Source organism: Tachyglossus aculeatus, chromosome 7 (genome assembly GCF_015852505.1).
Source record: "Tachyglossus aculeatus isolate mTacAcu1 chromosome 7, mTacAcu1.pri, whole genome shotgun sequence".
Lineage (NCBI taxonomy): Eukaryota > Metazoa > Chordata > Mammalia > Monotremata > Tachyglossidae > Tachyglossus > Tachyglossus aculeatus.
The window spans coordinates 25,724,910-25,749,604 of record NC_052072.1 but is presented as its reverse complement, the minus strand read 5'-3'; the positions used below and the strand labels follow the sequence as shown (position 1 = coordinate 25,749,604).

General features: G+C 48.1%; 1 protein-coding gene across 1 annotated transcript in view; it reads left to right on the top strand.

Annotated features, from left to right (window-relative positions):
- Nucleotides 1-24,695, top strand: part of TMCC2 (transmembrane and coiled-coil domain family 2) — a 59,831-nt gene that overhangs the window by 9,060 nt on the left and 26,076 nt on the right. Inside the window, exon 2 of the mRNA XM_038749794.1 lies at nucleotides 14,492-15,019. Within this exon, the coding sequence (XP_038605722.1) occupies nucleotides 14,492-15,019 (528 nt within the window). The remainder of the gene's footprint in view (nucleotides 1-14,491; nucleotides 15,020-24,695) is intronic.

The following is a 24,695-nucleotide window of genomic DNA, read 5'->3' as shown; positions in this document are numbered from 1 at the left end:
TCTGCTACCAAGTGCTTGCTTCTTTGTGCTGCCTCTACTTCTCACTGCGTAACTTTGTGCTACCTTCAGGTGCCCCCTATGATTCAAAGGGGCTGCTTTTTATCAGGCTTATGTATCACAGCTGTGGCTTGATGTGGCAGTCACTGATTGGTCCAGGCCCGTTACTGGGTAGAACAAGGAGAGAAAGCCTTGCCCCCTCCATCACCTGTCCATCACAATCACCTGTCTCAGGTTGAGCCCATCAGTGGCTTCTCAGAGTCTCTTCCTTGTTGTTGTTCATGGGATCACAAACAGTCGCTAACAAGGCAGCTTGTTGTGGGTCAGCCACAGTAAAGTGCTTACTTATGTGCCAGGGATTGTTCTAAGCACTGGGGTAAATGCAAAATAATCAGGTCGGACACAGTCCGTGTCCCACATGGGGCTCACATCTCAATCCCTAATTTACAGGTGAGATAACTGAGGCACAGAGAAGTGAAGTGACTTGCCCAAGGTCACACAGACAAGTGATGGAACCAATATTGGGACCCATGCTCTTTTCACTAGGTCAGGCTGCCTCCCTAGCTGGTATTTTTATTTTTAACACCCCCACAGCAACTATAGCATATAGGTTCTGCAAATTCCTCCCAAGAAACTTTTTTGGGTGCCTCCTTTTGATGCCCTTACTTACAATGTCCCTTGCTTATGTGGCAATTTTGCAAAGGCAGGGGATTTTATCACTTTCAAAAAAACCCCCACAGAACCTCAGGGTCCTCTCCAGGAATGGCCAAGAAGTAAAGACCCTAGTTCCCACAGATATTTTTGATAGTTCTAACAGTTATTATTATCTATTAAAATAATGCATGTGGAGGTGGAGATGTCAGGAAAGCCCCTGAGGGCTATCAGTCTACCGGCTGTTCTGGCGACTAATTGTGTTGCCTTGTCAAAGGTACTGGGGAGAAATTGTGTTTCCAGCTTCCGTTGAACAATCTAGAAGTATTGACCCTCCAGAAAGCAACTGCAGTACCTACTTGTTCTCATAGCAAGGATGGTGTGTTACTCTTGAGCCTATAACGGGAGTGTCTAACAATTAGTGGTATTCATTAATAATAATAATTATAGTATTTGTTAAGCACTTACTAAGTGCCAGGCACTGTTCTAAGCTCTGGGGTAGATACAAGATATTCAGATTGGACACAGTCCCTGTCCTACATAGGGTTCACCATCTTAATCCCCATTTTACAGATGAGGGAACTGATGAGGCACAGAGAAGTTAAGTGACTTGCTCAAGGTCACACAGCAGACAGGTAGCAGAGTCAGGATTAGAACCCATGACCTTGTGACCCCCCCCCCCCCCAGGCCCATGCTCTCTCCACTAGGCCTCGCTGCTCCTCTAAAAGCACTTTATTGAGAGCTTAACTGTGTGCAGAGCACTGTCCTAAGCGCTTGGGAGAGTACAGTACAACAGAATTGGTAGATATGTTTCTTGCCCACAATGAGCTTACAGTCTATCTAATCAATACTCTATCTAATCAGTACCAGTATTATTCAATAATATTTATTGAGCACTTACTATTTGCAGAACACTGTACTAAGCGTGTGGGAGAGCACAACAGAATTAGCAGTCACATTCCCTGCCCATAACGAGATTACAGTCTAGACAAATTAGTGTCCGCAGCATTGTACTAGGTACTTGGAAAATGTACAAAATAATAATATTTGTTAAGCACTTACTATATGCTAGGCACCATTCTAAGCGCTGCGGCGGATTCAAGCAAATCAGGTTGGACACAGTCCCTGTCCCACTTGGGGCTCACAGTCCCCATCCCCAGTTCACAGATGAAGTAACTGAGACACAGAGAAATAAAGTGACTTGCCCAAGGTCACGCAGCCGACAAGTGATAAAGCCGTGAAGTAAAAGATGTGCTTTCTGCCCCGACAGTTGCACCCTATGAAATATATCAATCAATATCCATCCTGCTGGTTTCCCAGAGAAGGGGTGGAAGACTGCCAGTGGGAGCTTTGAAGGCAAACAGCAGGAGACTGTAAGTTATATTAGGCTGTAAGCTGTAGAATGTGAGCTCCTTGTGGGCAGGGAACACCTTTCTAACAAACTCCGCTGTATTGTTCTCTCCCAAGCGGTTAGTACAGTTCTCTGCACCCAGTAAGGGCTCAGTAAATACAATTGATTGGTAGGAGATGGGGAAGAAAGCTGTGGGCATGGGGAGGCTGGGAACACTGGCCCTCATGGGCCAGGACATCAGAGCATCTCCGCTCTGTTGTACATCTGGATATAATAATAATAGTAATTTTGGTACTTGTTAAGCGCTTACTATGTGCCAAGCACTGTTCTAAGCACTGGGGGAGATACAAGGTAATTAAATTGTCCCACATGGTGCTCACAGTCTTAATCCCCATTTTGCAGATGAGGTAACTGAGGCCCAGAGAAGTTAAGTGACTTGCCCAAAGTCACACAGCTAAGTGGCGGAGCCGGGATTAGAACCCATGACCTCTGACTTCCAAGCCTGTGCTCTTTCCACTGAGCCACGCTGCTTCTCCATGGCCAGTAGGAAAATCCTTGTGATTTACTCAAAGCCGTGGGATCAATCAGTGGTGATTGAGGCAGTGGGGCCTACTGGATAGAGCACACGCCTGGGAGTCAGAAGGACCTGGGTTATTTCATTCATTCATTCATTCATTCATTGGATTGTATTTATTGAGCACCTGCTGTGTGCAGAGCACTGTACTAAGCGCTTGGAAAATACAGTTCAGCAACAGAGACGATCCCTACCCAACAACAGGCTCAGAACTTAGAAGGGGGAGACAGACAACAAAACAAAGCAAGTAGATAGACATCAATAGCACCAAAATAGATTAATAGAATTATAGATGTTTGCTGTGTGACCTTGGGCAACTCACTTCACTTCTCTGTGCCTCAGTTCCCTCATCTGTAAAATGGGGATTAAGACTGTGAGCCCCATGTGGGGCGGGGCTATGTCCAATCAGAGTAGCTTGTATCTACCCCAGTGCTTAGAACAGTGTTTGGCACATAGTAAGTGCTTAACAAGTACTATTATCAATATTATTATTATTATTTACTATGTTCAGAGTACTGTACTAAGCTCTTAGGCGGACGATACAGACTAGAATGTGCCAAATGTCACCCAGCCCTTTGACCCCCTCAGTTGAGGAGTAGGTAGAGGTAGCTGAAGTTTGGATTCTTGTGGGAGTATTTGGAATTCTCCTCTGAATTTGGTCACACATCTTGGGAAGTCTGTAATTCTGGGCCTGGTTTGCTAACTTTGAAACTCGCCAAAATGAGGGAAAGTGAAAGTTGGCTGAGCTGAAGATGCCGTGCCAGGGTGAAGGATTGGGTGTTGGAGTAAAGTGACCAGATGTCCCAGTTTCAGCAGGACAGTCCCCAAATTTCAGGGGATGTCCCAACACCTACTTCAGTTTCTCGAGAACCAAAATCCTAAAGAGAAGCGGCATGGCGTAATAGAGGGAGCATGGACTTGTGAGTCAGAGACCCTAGGTTTATTCATTCATTCAGTGATATTTACTGAACGCTTACTATGTGCAAATCACTGTATTAAGCACCTGGGAGAGTACATTGGAAAGTTCAGTACAACAGTAAATAGTGACATTTCCTGCCCACCACAAGCACACAGTCTAGCGGGCCAATGATGATCACCATTTGCCACGTGACTGGAACCAGTAATCAATCAATCATATTTATTGAGCGCTTACTGTGTGCAGAGCACTGTACTAAGCGCTTGGGAAGTCCAAGTTGGCAACACATAGAGATGGTCCCTACCCAACAGTGGGCTCACAGTCTAGAAGGGGAAGACAGTGGCTAGAGAAGCAGCGTGGCTCAGTGGAAAAGAGCATGGGCTTTGGAGTCAGAGGTCATGGGTTCAAATCCTGGCTCCGCCAATTGTCAGCTGTGTGACTTCGGGCAAGTCACTTAACTTCTCTGTGCCTCAGTTACACCTCATCTGTAAAATGGGGATTAAGACTGTGAGCCCTCCGTGGGACAACCTGCTCACGTTGTAACCTCCCCAGTGCTTTGCACATAGTAAGCGCTTAATAAATGCCATTAAAAAAAAACTAGTCTGTGTCTCCGGTCACTTTGCTATAGAGTCCACACTTTGCATAAAATGTGAATTTTGGTAGTTTGTTTTTTTAATGGTAAGTGCTTACTATGTGCCAGGCACTGTACTAAACATGGGTATAGATGCAAGTTAATTATGTTAACTTAGAGCTCACAGTCTTAATCCCCATTTTACAGATGAGGTAAATGAGGCACAGAGAAGTCAAGTAACTGGTCTAAGGTCACACAGCAGACAAGTGGCAGAGTGGGGATTCGAACCCAGGTCCTTTTCCCCCCCAGGCCAGTGTTCTGTCCACTAGGTCATGCTGCTTCTGTAAAGAAACACCGAGCGGTAAGGCCAGTTTTGTTTAACAGTATGGTACGGGATGGACTTTCATGGGTTCTGTAGGAGAGTGACTCCAAATGGAGAATAGCAAAGGAATGGGTTTAGCCCAGGACCATTAGAGGTGTACTGTCCAAGCGCTTAGTACAGTCTTCTGCACACAGTAAGGACTCAGTTCAATTCACGATTGAATGAATGCCAGGCCCCTGGAGGAAACCTTGGGCGAATCATTTAGCTTCTCTGTGCTTCAGCTTCTTCATTAGGAAAATGAAGATTCAGTCTCCTCCTGTGTAGACTCTGAGTCCCATCTGGGTCAGGGACTGTTTCCTCCGACCTGATTGTCTTGTAGCTATTCCCCCCGCTTAGTATAGTGCTGAGACTTGAAAGAGGAAAGGGAGGTGATGTGGGAAAGAGACTGAGGGGTTATAAACACACTAATAGAAAGTCTTTGAAGAGCCCAGCTCCGTTACCCGGAAAGATGTCAGAGCAAAGGCAGCATAAAAGGAATTAAGATGAATATTAATGAAAAGCTGTGTTAATGATGCACATTATTCTGAATTAATTAGCAGCAGTTGTTATTTTTACAGAATAGTACCTGCCTGTGAGCCTGGTATTTACAGAATTACCATATCTTTCTTCATGCTTAATTGCATTGTAATCATCTGTCCTCCTGATGGGAAACATTTTCTCAGTATGAAAATGAACCAGCAGTTTCACCCCACCCTCAAAAAGTCTGCTTCTCTATGATCTCATAAAGTCACTTCTCTAATTTCTTCTTTTCCAAGAATGGCAAACCTTTTTATAAGACTGTAAGCTCCCTCTAGACTGTAAGCTCATTGTGGCAGGGAACTTGTCTACCCATTCTGTTGTATTGTTCTCTCCCAAACACTTAGTGCAGTGCTCTGCACACAGAAGGAGCTCAATAAATACCATTCATGAAGATGACGATGATGAAATCCAGTTGAGCAGAATGGCTTTTGGGAACAGAAACCTGGGTCTCCAGGGCTCGATTTTCTCGTCCAGTCTGTAGAAGTCCATTTGGCATGACACTTTCAGTCTTTAGGGAGCTCTGAAGCAAAATTGAGCATTTCTTAAAATAGTCATACCTCGGTTGGATCAAAGATTTCTTTGGCAAGTTTGTTTGGCCGATCCAAAGAGACTGAATGTTTAGCATGGACCGTCCCTTCTAACCACTCCGGGAAGCAGAGTCAGATTTGAGGCCCCTGTCCTATCGCTCTCTCCCAAACCTTTGGTAAAAACATTAAAAAAAAGTTTTCGGTTTTGTACCTCTCCTTCCAGGTCAGCCTAATCTGCCCACGTTTCCAAAGGATTACTTTACAGTTTCTGTCTCCGTCCTGGACAAAATAAGAAGAAGAGAAGTGGGAGGGATTTTAGGCGAGAGCGAAGGGATAATTTCCTGAGAGGGTCGTGATATCCCGGGGCCTGGGAACAAGGCAGGTTCTGGAGTCTTCTTCTTTGGAAGGTCTTTAAAGTAGGAAAGACTCATCTGATGGGCAATTTAAAATATAGGTGGGGGGTGACTTCACTCGGTCCCTCCCACTATCATTCTCCCAGCTATGTTGGCATTGAAATAATTTTAAATATCAACTTTGATCCTGAAAAAATTATACACCTGTGGTTCTGAAATTCTTTTATAGCTGCCTATCTAATAGGCTGCGACCGCCCTCAACTGTGCCAGCCCCTGAAGTAGACGATCCTGTCCTCACCGTTCCGGGACTCTGTTTGTTTCCAGCCAGGGATACCGGTTCCTTGATGTTTCTCTCCTGGGAAGCTTGTTAAAGGCAAACAAAGACTTTCCCAATCCACTGTGAATAGTAAGGAGAGGAATCTGTGGATTTTTACGGCATTTAACTATCTCACGCTGGCCCAGTTTCCATAGAGACCCTATAAATAGGATAAAGTTTTAGTCACGATTTCTCTCAGGAGAGATATTGTGTGTAGTAGCTTGGATTTTGGGTTTCTCAGGATGACCCCTCCACCCTCGGAACCCCTGGTCCAGTATTATTATTGTAATTTTGTATTTAAGTGCTTAATATCAATCAGTGGTATTTATTGAGCACTTACTATGTGCAGAGCACTTTACTAAGTGCTTGGGAGAGTACAATACAATAGAATTAGCAGTCATTCTAATGCTAAGTCATTTTAAGTCAATCTAAGTCATTCTAACAGCTTATGCTGGATACAGTCATTAGGTCAGACACAGTCCCTTTCCCGCAACACAGTTCCTGTCATTCACTCATTCATTCAGTTGTATTTATTCAGTACTTACTGTTTGCAGAGCACTGTACTGAGCGCTTGGGAAAGCACAGTACAGCAACAAAGAGTGACATTCCCTGCGCATCAATATGGAGCCGGAACAGGCTGTCTTCAAGGACATACTGCATTATTCATTCATTCATTCAATCACATATATTGAGCACTTACTGTGTGCAAAGCACTGTACTAAGCGCTTGGAATGTACAAATGGGCAACAGCGACGGTCTCTACCCAACAGTGGGCTCACAGTCTAGAAGAGGGAGACAGACAACAAAACAAAACAAGGAGACAGGTGTCAATACTATCAGAATAAATAGAATTATAGCTATGTACACATAATTAATAAAATAAATTTAGTAAATATGTACAAATAAAAAATAGAGTACTAAATATGTAGAAATATATACAAGTGCTGTGGGAGGGGAAGGGGGTAGGGCAGAGGTGGAGGGGGCAATGCGGAGGGGAGAAGGAGGAGGGGATGAAAAAGTGGGGGCTTAGTCTGGGAAGGCCTCCTGGAGGAGGTGAGCTCTCAGTAGGGCTTTGAAGGGAGGAAGAGAGCTAGCTTGGCAGATGTGAGGAGGGCGGGCGTTCCAGGCCAGAGGAAGTACGTGGGCCGGGGGTCGACGGCGGGACAGATGAGAACGTGGCACATTGAGGAGGTTAGCGGCTGCAGAGGAGCGGAGTGTGCGGGCTGGGCTGTAGAAGGAGAGAAGGGAGGTGAGGTAGGAGGGGGCGAGGTTCTGACAGCCCATGAGGCTCTTGCCTCATGTTGGACAACTTTGGGCACAAAGGGAGGGACCGTGGTCCCGGGCAAGTGAGGCAGCTGGAAAACCTTTGCACAGATAGAATATTCCATACCCGGGGACTACTACGCTCCTGCAAGAATAAAAGTACTGCCCAAATAAGCTCGTTGTGGGCGAGGAATTTGTCTGTTGTTATATTGTACTCTCCCAAGTGCTTAGTACAGTGCTCTGCACACAGTAAGCGCCCAACAAATACGATTGACTGACTAGAAATCCCATAAGTGTCCAACATCAGCTGCCTCATCATGACCTCCCTTTTGGGTCCCCTCCCCCCACCCTCACATCCCCATCGTGGAAGTCAGGGTTGGCCCAAGCTGAACTGGATCAGTCAATAAATGGTATTTATTGAGCACCTACTATGCACAGAGCACTGTAATAGGCGTTTAAGAGAGTACAATATAACAGAATTAGCAGACACGTTCCCTGCCCAAAACGACTTTATGGTCCAGAGAGATCCTAATAAGAATGATAGTCAGGCTAGATAAATCAATCAGTAATATTTATTGAGTGCTTACTATGTGCAGAGCACTGTACTAAGCGCTTGGGAGAGAACAATACATGTCTCTGCTTGGCTTCTAAGTGGATTGGGTCAGGCTGAACGAGGCCCTGAAATGTCAGTCTAGTCAGTTTTCTAATATCCAGTCTCTGGTGGGGATAGTACAGGAAAGGAGTTTTAAGTCACCCTGAGAGGGTTTGCAATTGTCTAAGGCTCATGTTCCACGTGGAAACAGCAGAACCATTGATACCTTTGGAAGGCGATTGATTCGGTTTGACCTCACCGAGCGTACCTAGTAGCCCAGAACTGGCTAATTTTAACCCCAGGACTTGCTGTTTACAAGATTTAGCTTGCACTTCCCCATTTCTTCTCATTTTTAGTGTTTCTGAGTAGGATACTGAAGATTAAATAGGGAGGATTAGATTGCAGCAAGGAGCAGTTCAGGAAGCCCTAAAGAAGAACTCTGACAATCAAGAAAAGGCCATTAATGGAGGTTGTAGAGTTTACACCCCCGAAGATCCTTAAAAAATGAGATTAGACTCCAGTTTGCCCCGAATAGTTCTGATACTCATCTGCTTGGAGGCAGGGGGATAGATCTACTACTCAGGGGCTAGGTAGCTCATCTGGGCACCTAAAAGGTTTTCTCTGTCTTGGGGAAGAAAGGGAAACAACACCATGGAAGAAGGAGTGACATTTAATTTCTGGAGCTCAATCATCAGAGCAGGTGGTACTTTTCGATGCATCAGCAGCTGAGAGTCCCCCAACCTAGCTAGTCACCATGGTTTTTCACACTTGCAAAACTTGTGGGCTGGGTGTTTGGAGGTTGGTATTTTTTCTTTGATCCTCTAAAGCTGATTTTTTGTGGATCCTGTTTCGCTTCGGCATTCTTTTTTTTTATGGCATTTGTTAAGAACGTACTATATGCCAGCCAATAAACTCAACAGTGGGATAGACACAAGGTAACCTTATTGGACACAGTCCCTGTCCCACATAGGGCTCACAGTTTTAATCCCCATTTCACAGATGAGGTAACTGAGTACCAGAGAAGTGAAGTGATTTACCCATGGTCATGCGGCAGAAAAGTGGATTAGAACTCAGGTTTTCTGAATCCCAGGCCTGTGATCTTTCCACTAGGCCATGCCACTTCTTATTCTAGCCTGTGTTGTCCTCCATTTGTTGTTAATAATAATAATATATGTTAAGCACTTACTATGTGCCAGGCACTGTACTAAGCGTTGGGGTGGATACAAGTAAATCAGGTCGGACACAGTCCTTGTCCCTCATGGGGCTCACAGTCTTAATCCCCGTTTTGCAGATGAGGTAACTGAGGCCCAGAGAAGTGAAGTGACTCCTCCAAGGTGACACAGCAGGCAAGTGGGGGAACCAGATTAGAATCTACAACCTTGAGAAGCAGCGTGGCTCAGTGGAAAAGAGCCCGGGCTTTGGAGTCTCAGAGGTCATGGGTTCAAATCCCGGATCCGCCAACTGTCAGCTGTGTGTTTTTGGGCAAGTCACTTCACTTCTCTGTGCCTCAGTTACCTCATCTGTAAAATGAGGATTAAGACTGTGAGCCCTCCGTGGGACAACCTGATCACCTTGTAACCTCCCCAGCACCTTGCACATAGTAAGCGCTTAATAAATGCCATCATCATTTTTATTATTATTATTCTGACTCCCAGCCCTGTGCTAAGTCCACTACGCCATGCTGCTTCTTGTTACATTTGCCTCTCATACATCACTGAACGCCCATTTTAGTTTCCGATTATAATCCCTTCATTTTCTAGTTCCTTTATTCCCAAAGCCCTTTCCTAGCTCTGACATATGTATTACTCTATTTTACTTGTACATGTTTATTCGGTTTATATGTTTTGTTTTGTTGGCTGTCTCCCCCTTCTAGACTGTGAGCCCGCTTTTGGGTAGGGACCATACCTATATGTTGCAAACTTGTACTTCCCAAGCGCTCAGTACAGTGCTCTGCACACAGTAAGCACTCAATAAATACGATTGAATGAATGAATGAATGAATCTCATGTATCCTCAAAAACGTCTTGTGAAAAAGATTGGGTCAGGGATGTTTCTCCCGGGAGAAACCTTCCTTAGTCTGAGTTAAGAATCTTGCCCAAGGCCAGATTCCTCTTGCCCAAGGCCGGATCACATCACTGAACTGGAACCCATGTCTCAGCAGCCTGGACTCTCTCCATCAAACCTCGTTGCCTACAATTCTCTATTGAAGTTCACTAATGCAGCGTGGCTCAGTGGAGCAGCATGGCTCAGTGGAAAGAGCCCGGGCTTTGGAGTCAATCGTCATGGGTTCAAATCCCAGCTCCGCCAATTGTCAGCTGTGTGACTTCGGGCAAGTCACTTCTCTGTGCCTCAGTTACTTCGTCTGGAAAATGGGGATTGACCGTGAGCCCCCTGTGGGACAACTTGATCACCTTGTAACCTTCCTAGTGCTTAGAACAGTGCTTTGCACATAGTAAGCACTTAATAAATGCCATCATTACTGTTATTATTATTAATTAGTCAGTAGTGTTTATTAAGCCCCTGACTGGGTGCTGAGCTTGTGTTAAGTGCTTGGAAGAAAACAGTGGAATTCAAGAGAAGCAGCGTGGCTCAGTGGAAAGAGCACGGGCTTGGGAGTCAGAGGTCATGTGTTCAAATCCTGGCTCTGCCACTTGTCAGCTGTGTTACTTTGAGCAAGATACTTAACTTCTCTGTGCCTCAATTACCTCATCTGTAAAATGAGGCTTTAGACTGTGAACCCCACGTGGGACAACCTGATCACCTTCTATCCTCTCCAGTGCTTTGAACATAGTAAGCACTTAACACATGCCATTATTATTATTATTATTAATATTAAATCATGGCCTCCATCTGCGGGAGAGTTTACAGTCTACCAGTGGAGGTGGACCCGGAGTAATTCCAGTTGGGTGGAAAGAGAGAATCAAAAGGTGAATATATTCATTCAGTCAGTCATATTTATTGAGCACTTACTGTGTGCAAAGCACTATGTAAAGCACTTACGGGGTCAGTCCTTCCCTATCTGGGTGCCAAGCACTGTGCTAAGTGCTTAGGAGAATATAGCGGAATTAAAAGCATGAACACTGTCTTCAGGGAGCTTTCAATCTAGCAATTGAGATGGACCCAGAATAATTGCCCTGGGTCCTTTGAGCCCGTTGTTGGGTAGGGACCATCTCTACATGTTGCCGACTTGTACTTCCCAAGCAGTTAGTACAGTGCTGTGCACACTAATCGCTCAATAAATATGATTGAATGAGTGAATGAATGAGTTGCAGATGGGTGGAAGGGAAGAATCAAAAGGTGAATATGTGGGAACAGCCCTCTCCGGAGCCCAGAGCCGAGCAGGATGAGGTGTCCATCCCATCTGCTTAGACGCTGAGGTTAGAAAGACTCAGGAATCCTGGGATCTGGGCCATGGCTTCCATTGCTGATTGCTCCTTTCCTTCCTTTGGTCTGTTGAGTTCCTCTTTCCCCCTCTCTTCCTCTCCCTTCCCCCTTCTCCCAAGAATTAAATTCAGCAATGGCGGTGAGCACTCTGTTCCTGTAATGATAGGGCACCAGCCTCACTCTATCCTTGTCTGTCACTGAACCGCGGCCTGGGTCTCGATGTATGGTCGGCACTGGCAGCACGCCGTTGCCCCATCACAGTCCGGAGGGCCAGGCGGAGGAGTTTTGAGACACCAGCCGGCAGCCTTGCCGACGTCCCCGTCATCAGCGGGCTACGGCTGCCTGGCTCTGTCGGGTCCCCTCGGCCTTTCGGGATCAGGGCAGTAGCTGGAGGCTCCCAGGCTCGAGGCGCATCAACGGGCCAAATCTGTGATACGATAGGTTCAGCGTGGTGAAGGCAAGGGCTGCTGTTGGGCCAGGGTTCTAATCCCAGTTCCGCCACTGGTCTGCCATGTGACCTTGGGAAAGACACTTCAGTTCTCTTTGCCTCAGTTTCCTCATCTGTAAAATGGGGATTCAGACTGTGAGACTGTGAGCCCACTGTTGGGTAGGGACTGTCTCTATATGTTGCCAACCTGTACTTCCCAAGCGCTTAGTACAGTGCTCTGCACACAGTAAGCACCCAATAAATACGATTGATTGATTGAGCTCCATGTGGGGCAGGGACTTACATATCCGGGCACTTAGTGGAGTCATTTATTTATATTAATGTCTGTCTCCCCCTCTAGACTGTAAACTCGTCGAGGGCAGGGAATGTGTCTATTTACCTAGTGGATAGAGCATGGATCTGGGAATCATAAGGGCATGGGTTCTTATCCCGGCTTCGCCACTTGTCTGCTGTATGACCTTTGGCAACTCTCTGTGCCTCAGTCACCTCATCTGTAAAATAGGGATTAAGACTGTGAGCCCCACGTGGGGACAAGGACACTGTCCAATCCGATTTGCTTGTATCCACTCCAGTGCTTAGAACAGTGCCTGGCACATAGTAAGTGTTTAACAAGTACCATCATTATTATATTGTATTCTCCCAAGCTCTTAGTATAGTGCTTTGCACACAGTTAGCGCTCAGTAAATACGAGTGAGTGAGTGAATGAATGAATGAATGACTATAATGCCTGGCCCATAGTAATTGCTTAACAGATTCCATTTTTTAAAAAGTCCTCTGAATCCCAGGCCTGTGGTCTTTTTAGTAGGCCCCACTGTTTCCCTAGATCCTGAGGATAGGACCCAAAGCATTTATCTGCCCACAAACTGTGAACTAAGTGGCAAAGCTAAATTCTTCTTGAGCCTCAGCTATTCTCTGGTGTGGGGAGGGCTCTTTGAAAGCCAACCCGACACAACTACTGGATTCTAGTTAGTACATTAGTACCAGGAAGCAGTTATAGCCAGAAAGACCTCTTATGGCATTTGTTACGTACTTACTACGTGCTAGGCACTATACTGAACAATGGGGTGGATACAGTCAAATAGCCCCTTGTCACAAATGGGGCTCACAGTCTCAATCCCCATTTTACAGATGAGACAACTTGAGGCACAGAGAAGTAAAGTGACTTGCCTAGGGCCACATTGCAAACGAGTGGCGGAGCTGGAATTAGAACCCATGACCTTCTTACTCCCAGGCTTATGATCTATCCACTACGCCACGCTGCTTGCATCTTCTACAGATGCCTCGCTTTCGGTCCAGGAGCAACCGAGGCCTGGGCAGAGTCTGGCTCAGCAGGCACAACGCGATGATCTTTGAGATAAATTCCCTACAGCAGCTTGCTACACAATGGCCTGTGTGATCTCGTCCAAGTGTTGTGACTCCAAATGGCCATGACCCTTTTCTAAGTGGGGCTGCTTTGTTGACGGTCTCCAGCCGGGTGGGAGAGAGGCAACTTCGCAGATGGGGTGGCCCGGGGTTAAACTGGGGGTCCCTGAGAATGGTGCCCCCCCCCGCCACCCATCCTGCTGGAAAGCAGTGTGGCCTAGTGGTAAAAGCTTGGGCATGGAGATCAGACAACCTGGGTTTTCATCCTAGCTCTGCCACTTGCCTATTGTGTGTCCCTGGGCAAGTCACTTAACTCCTCCATGCCTCAGTTCCCTCATCTGAAGAAATGGGGATTAAGACCGTGAACCCCATGTGGTACAGGGACTGTGTCCAACTGGATTAACTTGTATGTACCCCAGCGTTTAGGACAGTGCTTGATACATAGTAAGCGCTTAACAAATACCATCATCATCGTAGTAAGCGCTTAACAAGTACCATAAATGCCACTATCATTCTGAGGTCCAGGGAGAAAAGCCGCTCAGTGCTCTGGTTTCCTCTCCTTGCTCTTTCCCGGGTTCATTCATGCAGTCGTATGTATTGAGCCCTTACTGTGTACAGAACACTGTACTGAGTGCTTGGGAGAATTTCCATTCATTCAGTCATATGTTTTGAGCCCTTGTTTTTCTATAATGGCATTTATTAAGCGCTTACTATGTGCAAAGCACTGTTCTAAGCGCTGTGGAGGTTACAGAGTGATCAGGTTGTCCCGCGGGGGGCTCACAGTCTTAATCCCCATTTTACAGATGAGGTAATGAGAAGTTAAGTGACTTGCCCAAAGTCACACAGCTGACAATTGGCGGAGCTGGGTTTTGAACTCACAACCTCTGACTCCAAAGCCCGTGCTGTTTCCACAGAGCCACGCTGCTTCTCCCTTAATATGTGCAGAACACTGTACTAAGTACTTGGAAGAATTTCCATTCACTCAGTCGTAGCTGTTGAGCCCTTACTATGTGCAGAACACTATACTAAGTGCTTGGGAGAATTTCCATTCATTCAGTCGCATGTATAGAGCCCTTACTATGTGCAGCACACTATACTAAGCGCTTGGGAGAATTTCCATTCATTCAGTCGTATGTATTAAGCCCTTACTGTGCGCAGAACACTGTACCAAGCGCTTGGGAGAATACAATGCAAAAATAAACAGACACATTCCCTGCCCACAATGAGCTTACGGTCGATTCTGTGTCCTGCTCCCACCCACTCATTTCGTCTTCCTCCCTCCTAGAAAATCCAGCAGCTCTCCGAGGGCTCCATGTTCGGCCACGGCCTGAAGCACCTGTTCCACAGCCGCCGGCGGTCCCGGGAGCGGGAGCACCAGACGAGCCAGGACTGTCAGCTCCCGCAGCAGCACCCCGGCGCGTCGGACCACGACTCTCCCGACGAGAAGGAGCGCTCGCCGGAGATGCACCGCGTCTCCTACGCCGTGTCCCTGCATGACCTGCCCGCCCGGCCCACCGCCTTCAACCGGGTGCTGCAGCAGATCCGCTCCCGCCCCTCCATCAAGCGGGGTGCCAGCCTGCACGGCGGCGGGGGCGGGGGCGGGGGCCGCCGCCCCAAAAGCAGCTCCCTGGAGCCCCAGAGGGGCAGCCCCCACCTGCTCCGCAAGGCCCCGCAGGACAGCAGCCTAACCGCCATCCTACACCAGCACCAGGGCCGGCCCCGCTCCTCCTCCACCACCGACACCGCCCTGCTCCTGGCCGAGGGCGGCAGCGTCTACTTCCTCGCCGAGGAGACGGAGGGGCTCCTGGACAAGGTAAGGCCCGGGCCGGAGGGTGGGGGGTCAGCATCGATGGAGAGCATCCGCTTGGGGCCCTTGCCCACAGGAAGGGCTCAGTGATGATGATGATGGCATTGTGTTAAGCGCTTACACTGTTCTAAGCGCTGGGGGAGAATACAAGGGGATCAGGTGTCATCGTCATCATCATCAATCGCATTTATTGAGCGCTTACTGTGTGCAGAGCACTGCACTAAGCGCTTGGGAAGTACAAGTTGAGAACATATAGAGACAGTCCCTACTCAACAGTGGGCTCACAGTCTAAAAGGCGGAGACAGAGAACAAAACCAAAAATACTAACAAAATAAAATAAATAGAATAGATATGTACAAGTAAAATAAATAAATAAATAGAGTAACAAATGTGTGCAAACATATACATATATACAGGTGCAGTGGGGAAGGGAAGGAGGTAAGATGGGGGGATGGAGAGGGGGATGAGGGGGAGAGGAAGGAAGGGGCTCAGTCTGGGAAGGCCTCCTGGAGTAGGTGAGCTCTCAGTAGGGCCTTGAAGGTGTCCCACGTGGGGCTCACAGTCTTCATCCCCATTTTGCAGATGAGGGAACTGAGGTTCAGAGAAGTTAAGTGACTTGCCCGAGGTCACACAGCAAACATGTGGCGGAGCCGGGATTTGAACCCATGACCTCTGACTCCCAAGCCCGGGCTCTTGCTGCTGAGCCACGCTTCTTCTCATACATACGACTACATACAAGTGAATGAATGGAAATTCTCCTAAGCACTCAGTACAGTGTTCCGCACACAGTAAGGGTTCAGTACATACGACTGAGTGAATGAACCCGGGACCTGGAGAGAGGGACGGGGGAAGGAGGAGAGACACGGTTCCTGCCCTCAATGAGCAGGCAGTCTAGTGAGGGAGATGGGACTGACAGATACACTCGCGTGAAGCTAGACCGATTTGCTACTACATCAGAGAACTAAATGACACACAGATGGAAAGAGCAAACGAGAGAGAGAGGAGAGCGTGGGTGTGTGTGTGGCCCTGGAACGATTGGTGTGATGGTTCGTTGCAACAGAGACACTTTTCATAAAGCTTTGAAGGAGGGGAAAAGACACTGTTGAGTTTGGGGGATGGCATTTCAGATGAAGGGAATGGAGGGGCAGCAGCAGTGTGGCTTAGTGGAGGGAGCCCAGCCTGAGAGTCAGAGGACTTGGATTCTAATCCCGGCCTCGCCACTTACCTGTTTTATGACCTTGGGCAAGTTACTTAATTTCACTGGGCCTCAGTTCCATCATCTACAAAATGGGGATTCAATACCAGTTCTCCCGCCTACTTAGACTTTGAGCCCCACGTGGGACTTTAACATCTTGTTTCTTCCCCAGTGCTTAGTGTCATAGTTGGCATGTAGTAAGTGCTGAACAAATACCACAATTAATATTAGAAGCACAGGATCAGGGATTTTAGTGAGTTCCTTCCACCTTGAGCTGTGGATCTTTCTTAGCTACTCATTATTTCATAGTATAACCAGGTGGTAAGGCACTTACCTGGAGCACAGTAAAATGCCCAGGATCAAAGAGCAGCAGACGAGGATCTCGGCCTCCACGAAGGAAGAGACCATTTGGCGTCACCTTCTATTGATTGTAGAGGAACGTTCTTAGCTGCCAAAGGAGATCAGAAAAGTTGGAGAAGGCGTGGAGTGAGCAGTGATGTTGACAGATGTCACCGATGGTACTAACTGCTGGAAATATTGATGGACTTGTGAAAATTGGAGTGATTTGGGGACTCTCGACAGCAAGGGTGAACTGGGAAGTTTTCTTCCAGATACTGCCCCGTGTTATCCCTAGAAGGGCTGGCTGGGACAGGAGGCTTCTACCCATTTTACAAAGGGTAAAATTGATCCGGAAAGAAGGTAAATGAGTTGCTCAAAGTCAGAGCGTTTTGAGCATTTTGGACCCTCGGCAGACCAAAAGCTCCTTGTGGGCAGGAATCATGTCATGGTAGAATCATGTCTACCATGCTTCTACGTGGGAAGCAGCGTGGCTGAGTAGAAAGAGCCCGGGCTTGAGAGTCAGAGCTCATGGGTTCTAATCCCGGCTCCGCCACATGTCTGCTGTGTGACCTTTGGCAAGTCACTTAACTTCTCTGAGCCTCAGTGACCTCATTTGTAAAATGGGGATTAAGACTGTGAGCCCCACATGGGATGACCTGATCACCTTGTATCCCCCCCAGTGCTTCGAACAGTGCTTTGCACATAGTAAGCGCTTAACAAATGCCATCATTATTATTATTATTACCAACTCTGTCGTACTGTACTTTCCCAAATGTTTAGTTTGGTGGTCAGCACACAGTAAGCGCTCAGTGAACACCATTGTTTGATTCAGCCCAATACTCTCGGCCTTCCGATACCTAGAGGGGGTAATGGGTCTGATTATTCACCTGACAAGGAGGCCCTGGCCAGGACAGCAGCTGGTTTCTGTTCAGCCCCGGAGGATGCTTGGTTAATACGAGCGCATGGGCAGCTGGTTAAGCCCTCTGGTCCTTGGGCATGAATAGAAGGTATTCTTCTTGCTTGTAAATAGAGCAGCACATGCTGTCTTCAATCTCCATCTATTACTAACATCTATTTTTAATTCATAAGCTTCCCCTGCCCCCCACCCTCTTCTCCATTGTTCTAACCTCCCCAGCTGGCTTTGTGGCCGGAGCTGGCCTAGCTCGGCTGTTGCGTTACCTCATGCCACGGCTGCCAGCTTCCCGCCTGCTCACGGGAGCCAGGTGGCCACTGGCCAGCCACCGGTTGGCCACCAGTCAGCCTTGAGCTCTGCTGGGAGGAGGGCACCGGGCCCCTCGCGGGATGGAGATGGTGCCGAGGGGGCTCAGGCTGCCAGCAGAAGAAATTCTCAGGCGACCTTAGCGGCTTGATGTGGAGAAGTCGCAGAAGTCTCGTCTGCACCGCAGTGCCGGATGATTTGGGAAAGAGCTAGAGAATTCAGGGGTGGTCTCTGTACCACTCCTGGGCCAATGAGGATCACTATGTCCCCTCCTCTCCCTGCTCTCATCCTTCTCTCCTCTTCTTCCCTTTTCCTTCCCTCCCCCCTTCCCTTCCTCCTTCTCCCTCCCTTTCTCTGCCTCCAACTTCCTGCCTCCCTCTTCTCCCTCCCTTATGCATATCCTTCTGCTCCACTACTTTCCCTATCATTAATTTATTTGAATATCCATTCATTTAATCGTATGTATTGAGCGCTTACTGTGTGCAGAGCACTGTACTAAGCACTTGGGAAGTACAAGTTGGCAACGTATAGAGACGGTCCCTACCCAACAACCGGCTCCCATGAGACTGTAAGCCCCTTGAGGGCAGGGGATGCATCTACTGACTCTCTTGTATCATACTCTTCCAAGCACTTAGTACAGTGCCCTGCACACAGTAAATGCTCAATAAATAAATAAATGAGGCCTCGATTGAAGGCCTCATTTCCCTTCCATACTGTCCCCCTGCTGCTGGGGCCTTCTAATAGCTGGAGGGAGCATAGCAAAAGAAGTTAAGTGGGGAGGAGGAGAAGAGTTGTAATTTCCTCTCACACACCTGAGCACCACATAAACCCTTCTAAACTCTTGGGAAAAGTGGGGATTGAGCCAGCGAAGCTCAGGGGACTGAATGGCAACGCAGAATCATATAGGTTGTGGGTTTTGATTCTCTCATGGTCCACTGAAATGCTGTGCGATGCTGGATGATTCTCTGTCCCTCTCTTGGTCTTCCTGTCCTCCCTCCTCCAGTGAAATAGAGAGTGAATAATGCCCTCCCTGGGATGGCAAGGAGGATGAATGAGATAATATAGGGGAAACACCCGCAGCTCAGAAAGGGACTGGATAAATCAAAATTATAACAATCGATAATGCTGGAGTAATGCTCATTTGTTGGGGATTAGTGAATGGAAGTCCTGATTTTCTTCCCTTAACAACAGAGGGCCAGTCGGGGTGTGGGGGGCGGGTGTGGTCTGTCACTCAGAGTTAATAATAATAATAATAATAATGTTGGTATTTGTTAAACGCTTACCATGTGCCAAGCACTGTTCTAAGCACTGGGGTAGATACAAGGTAATCAGATTATCCCACGTGGGGCTCACAGTCTTCATCCCCATTTTACAGATGAGGGAACTGAGGCCCAGAGAAGTGAGCTGACAAGTGGCAGAGCCGGGATCAGAACCCACGACCCCTGGCTCCCCAGCCCGGGCTCTTTCCACTGAGCCATGCTGCTCTGAGCGCTTGCTGTGGGCCACGCACTGTACTAAGCACTGGCAAGGACCAATATGAGCATATCAGACACAGCTCTTGTCTCATGGGGACGGGAGAACAGCTGTCTTATCTATGTTTTCACCGATGAGGAAACCAGGGCACAGCGCCATCCAGTGACCAACCCAAGGTCACACAGCAAGCCAGTGCCAGAACCAGGATTAGAACCCGGGTCTCCTGGCAGCCAGGCCTGTTCTCTTTCCACTAGGCCTCACTGCTTTTCTGTTGGCATGGGTTTGTTCCTGCTGCCCTGTGCCTGGATTCTGGGAAGCCCCAACCCCTTTTCATCATCCTCACGTGAGTGCTATCTCCAGGGCCAGACCGAGAGCCCAGAGAGGCTTTCCTTAGGGGAGAGAACCCAGCTCTCCTCGCCCTTGCCCCGCCTCCAACCCTCCTCCCCCTCCATCTCAGACAAGATTTCCCTTCTGCCTTGGCACTGAAAAACAGCCATGTTTTCATTGAGGGACAGAGCGTGGGGGCCAGGGGCCCTTGCCAAGCAGAGGCTGAGATCTTGGTGATGGTGCAGCACCGTCACCCTCTTGCCCTCCCCTTCTGCCCACCAAGTTGTTTGTGTTTCTGGGAGCGTGCCAGGAAGGGTGGGGCCACCTCCCCCTCAAGCTGTTTTCAAACTATTTCAGTCATACGGGTGGTGGCACGGGGGAACAGGGGCACTGGGCCATATTACTCCTCTCTAAGCCTGGCTTACAGGGGGGATTCTGAATCCTCTCTGTCCATGGCCCAGATTGTGCCTTCAGCTGCCTGGAGGCAGGGAGCTGGTCCAGGTGACCTCCTGAGGTTTCTCCCAGCTCCAGGAGTCTAAACAGCAACTTAGTCTGCCCGGTGATTAAGGCAAGGAGAGATCTGAGGATATGCATCCTGCCAAGCCATTGGGAGGTCCCAGCCCCAACCTCATTCTCTGGCTGGGTAAATGCCAAGGTTTTGGTCCTGAACGGGACTAGCATACTGAGATAACGGGACAATCCCCGTAGGCCGTACCCTTCGTAGGCCATGGGACAGGCCGGCGGTCAGCCAGGGCAGGCCGAGACATGAGAGATGGCGGGTGGGCTGCAGGGGTGATTTTATCTTCCTTAAAACACCCACCCCTCTTCCCCCATCCCCCACCGTTGGGTCTTCACTCCCAGAGAAGAGTCACACCAGCAGCGATTTCCCCGTAATGGTCTCCGAACCTGGCCACCCTGTTCTGTCCAGCTGGGTGGAAATCTCCATCTGCTGCCCAAGAGATGCCTCAGTTCTAATCCTGGATCTAACCTTGCCCCTATGCCAGCTCCCCCTCTCCCTGCCCACCTGTTCCCTCCCTGCCCATCACCTCTAGATGCCGAGGAGACCAGCATTGTGCTGGGGGAAGGGAGATTCAGCAACAGCCTCCTGGCTCCCTCCTTCCCCTCTCCCCTTCCCTCCTTTCTCCCCTTCCTCCCTCCCCACCTGAGCAGTACCCAGCTGGGTACTGGGCACAGGCAGAAGGGGAGGGAGCAGGAGAAAAGGCAAAAAACCTCCGACCCTGCCCATAAGGGGCTTTAGTTCTCAGAGGACATATTCTCAGGGAGACATGCTGAGAAGTTTGGATGCCTGCCAAACCCAGATCCGTGAAGTGGGAAAAGGAAGATGGGCTGCGGTTTTCTCCGCCTGTTGCTATTTTGTTTTAATGGGTGATTTCTCTCCTGTGGAGTAGATGTGTGGGCATAGTGTAGGAAGAAAGGAGACGGAGAGCAGGAGACTGAAAGGCGGGAGAAAGCGGAAGATGAACTGGCAGCAGCATCTGCTTGTCATCATCATCATCATCATCATCAATTGTATTTATTGAGTGCTTACTGTGTGCAGAGCACTGTACTAAGTGCTTGGGAAGTACAAGTTGGCAACATATAGAGACAGTCCCTACCCAACAGTGGGTTCACAGTCTAAAAGGGGGAGACAGAGAACAAAACCAAACATACTAACAAAATAAAATACATAGAATAGATATGTACAAATGAGATAAATAAATAAATAAATAGAGTAACAAATATGTACAAACATATATACATATATACATGTATGTGTGCATGCTTGTGAAGTGAATGGTGAAACACATGCATTGCTGGACATACAGAATAACATTCTTTCGGTTCAAGAAATCAAATTCCTTCTTTATCCTCTGTCCCGGAGTTCTGCCTGCCGAATCCCATACGCAACCCCCCAACATACACATACATACACACACCTGCCTCTCCCTGGCTCTACGTTTTCCCCGGCTGTCCTCAGCAAGAGTCAGGAAAGCAACATGGAAACCAGTCTCCGGAATCATCAGGACTCCCCCCGTTCCCTCCCCAGGCTTGGACTGGCTCTCTTTGAGCTGAGTGGATTAGCAGCTCTTCGTTAATTTAACAACTCACAGTCCTCTCCGTTTCTGAGAGGCCTTGAAGCTCAAGCCGGCACTCTGCCATTCCGATGTTGAAGAGCTCTCACAGTCAGAAAGTTGTTTCTTAAATCTAACTTGAATCTCTTGCAGCGAAAGCCCGTTGCAGTGGAAGGGGCTGTGTTCTCGCAGAACAGACTCCTGAGATTGAGTCTTTCCTCTCAAAACACCCTGTCCCTCTCCTCCAAAGATACACTGTTCTCAGCAGAAACTGAGGGTTTGGGCGAGAAGTTAAGGTTTCAAGGAGCCACGTAAATTGTGCAAATTCTTAGATTGTGCACCCCCTGAGTGACAGGAACCACCTTGTGTATACTCTACCAGCATTTAGAATAGTGCTCTGTACACAGTAAGCATTGAATAAATACTGTTACTGCTAAAGATATTCATTGAGCACCATTTGGGTGCAATGCACTGTACTGAACCCATGAGAAAGTACAACAGAAACATAGCATCTTTCCTGAGCTTACATTCTAACAAGAGGCAGACAAAACATATTTATCAAAAGGGAAATCTGAATAAATAAACTGACTTTACAATTGATCAGACTTTTAATCCTAAATTCTAAGGGAGGGTATAAATGAACAGCTCTATAAGTGCTAGAGATGGCTGACAGGTGAAGGAGACCTGAGCTGTTGGGAATAGTTTGGCAAGACTCATTGAGGGCTTTTTTATGATCATTATTATTAATGGTATTTGTTAAACACTTACTGTAGGCCGGCCACTGTACTAAGTGCGGGGGTAGATACAAGCTAATCAGGTTGGACACGGTCCATGTCCTTCATGGGGCTCACAGCTTTAATCCCGATTTTACAGCTGAGGCCCAGAGAATTTAAGTGATTTGCCCAAGGTCACAGAGCAGACATGTGGTGGAGCGGGGAGTAGAACCCATGTTCTCCGTCTCCCAGGCCTGTGCTTTTTCCGGGACTTGGAAGGTGGGGGAAGCTGAGGTCTGCTGGGTGGCTATGGAGAGTGTGGAAGAACAGCACGCAGGTGGAGGCGGAGGCAGGGGAATTATGAGTGAGGTACTAGTAGAAGGTTGGTTCAGGATGGGTGAAGAAAGTGAGCTGGAGAGTACTGGGTGAGGAGGGGTGATGTGTAAAATGAGAAGGGCTGGCAGAGAGGTTTTGTTCCAGCACTGTGAGAGCCACCCCCAGGTCTGTTTCCCTGCCCTCTGGGATGGGGGCTCTCCCCAGCACCAAGGACCACCTTTATCCCTGGGGCGGGGGGCACTAGTCAGATGGAGTGAGTGAGTAAACCTGCTGGCTCAGCATGGCACAGCAGCCTCCTTAAGAAAGATTGAGAGTAATCCGTGCCGACTTGTTGGCTTTAGATAACTGCTGGGCCTCCCCGAAGCAGAGTTGTTTACTACTCAAGTTTGCTGAGTCCTTAGTGTTGTTTCCATTTTCCCTTCTGAGTCTGTTGGTTGTTGTTTCTCTTTTCCTCTGAGAAGGGGAGGGAGAGGGCCATTCTGCCAATGATGGTCTTGGGCTGAGGCCATAGGCCCCTTGAAGATTTTTTCCCAGAAGAAAAGGCTGAAAAGCCCTGGCCAAGATGCAGGGAGGAGGAAATTGAGGCACAGAACCAGCCAATTGATGGCCTGCTCAGGGTCTGGCTGAGATGTTGTAGTTGAGCCTCATTCATTCAGTCAGTCAGTCATATTTATTGAGCGCTTACTGTGTGCAGAGCACTGTACTAAGCGCTTGGGAAGTACAAGGTGGAAACATAGAGGCGGTCCCTACCCAGTAATGGGCTCACTGTCTAGAAGGGGGAGACAGACAACAAAACAACACATATTAACAAAATAAAATAAATAGAATAGTAAATATGTACAAGTAAAATAGTGTAATAAATCTGTGCAGACATATACAGGTGCTGCGGGGAGGGGAAGGAGGTAGGGCAGGGGCAGTGGGGAGCTGGGGGAGCCGGAATGACCCCATCCTCCTTGAGGGTGGGTAGCTACGTGTGAATCTCCATGACAACAGAAAGTGATGCCATTTTGGAAATGGGAAGGCCTCCTCACCCCTTTCTCAATCAATCAGTGGTATATACTGAGCACTTATTATGTGCCGAGCACCGTACTAAGCCCTTGGGAAAGTCCAATAAAACAGACATGTTCCCTGTCCATCAACGCTTAGAACAGTGCTTCAGCACTTAGAGCAGTGCTTTGCACATAGTAAGCGCTTAACAAATACCATCATTATTAATAAGCTTACAGTCTAGAGGGTGAAAGACATTAATATAAAAAAATAAATACATTATCTCCCTGAGTCTGGCTGCCCCGCTCCAGCTCAGGGTCCTGTGGGTTTCCCTGTCCAAGGATGGCAGGTGCGTCTCGGGATTGGAATGCTAGCAATACTGGATGGGGATTGGGGTTCTGCCCCCCAGGTCCAAACAGGGGACCTGGGGGGTACATTGTCCTCTGGACCTGGCCACATCCTCAAGAAGTGAAATGTGACCCTCCCAGATTCTTGTTTCCAAGATGAGGCAGTGGAAATGCTATCAACTGATCCTGTCTTCTCCCTTTCAGTAGGCGATGATAGGACTTCTTTGTTAATTGTCTTCTGGAACTGAATAGTTTGAAGTGCGGATGCACACACACACACCACACCACCCCCGACCCCCACCACCCCCAATTCCCCCTGCCCCCAGGTTTTAGGAGCCTCTAGACTGTGAGGCCCTCTAAACTGAGCTTATTGTGGGCAGGGAATATGTCTGTTGTTGTATTAGACTCTCCCAAGCTCTTAGTATGGTGCTTTGCACGCAGTAAGAGCTCAATAAATATGATCGAATGAATGAATGAACCTGCCCAGCCATGGGAAGTGGCACTTCCATTGGAGGACAAAACGAGGAACCAACATTGGATTCCAGAAATCACTGAAATCGGAGCTGCCTGGAGGGTTTTTGCCATCTGGCTGTCGGGAGTCCCGGATCTATCCACCTCTCTGGTGGACCGCCTGTTCTAGAGCCAGGATCCTTTTTGCTGGGCCTCAGGAGGTC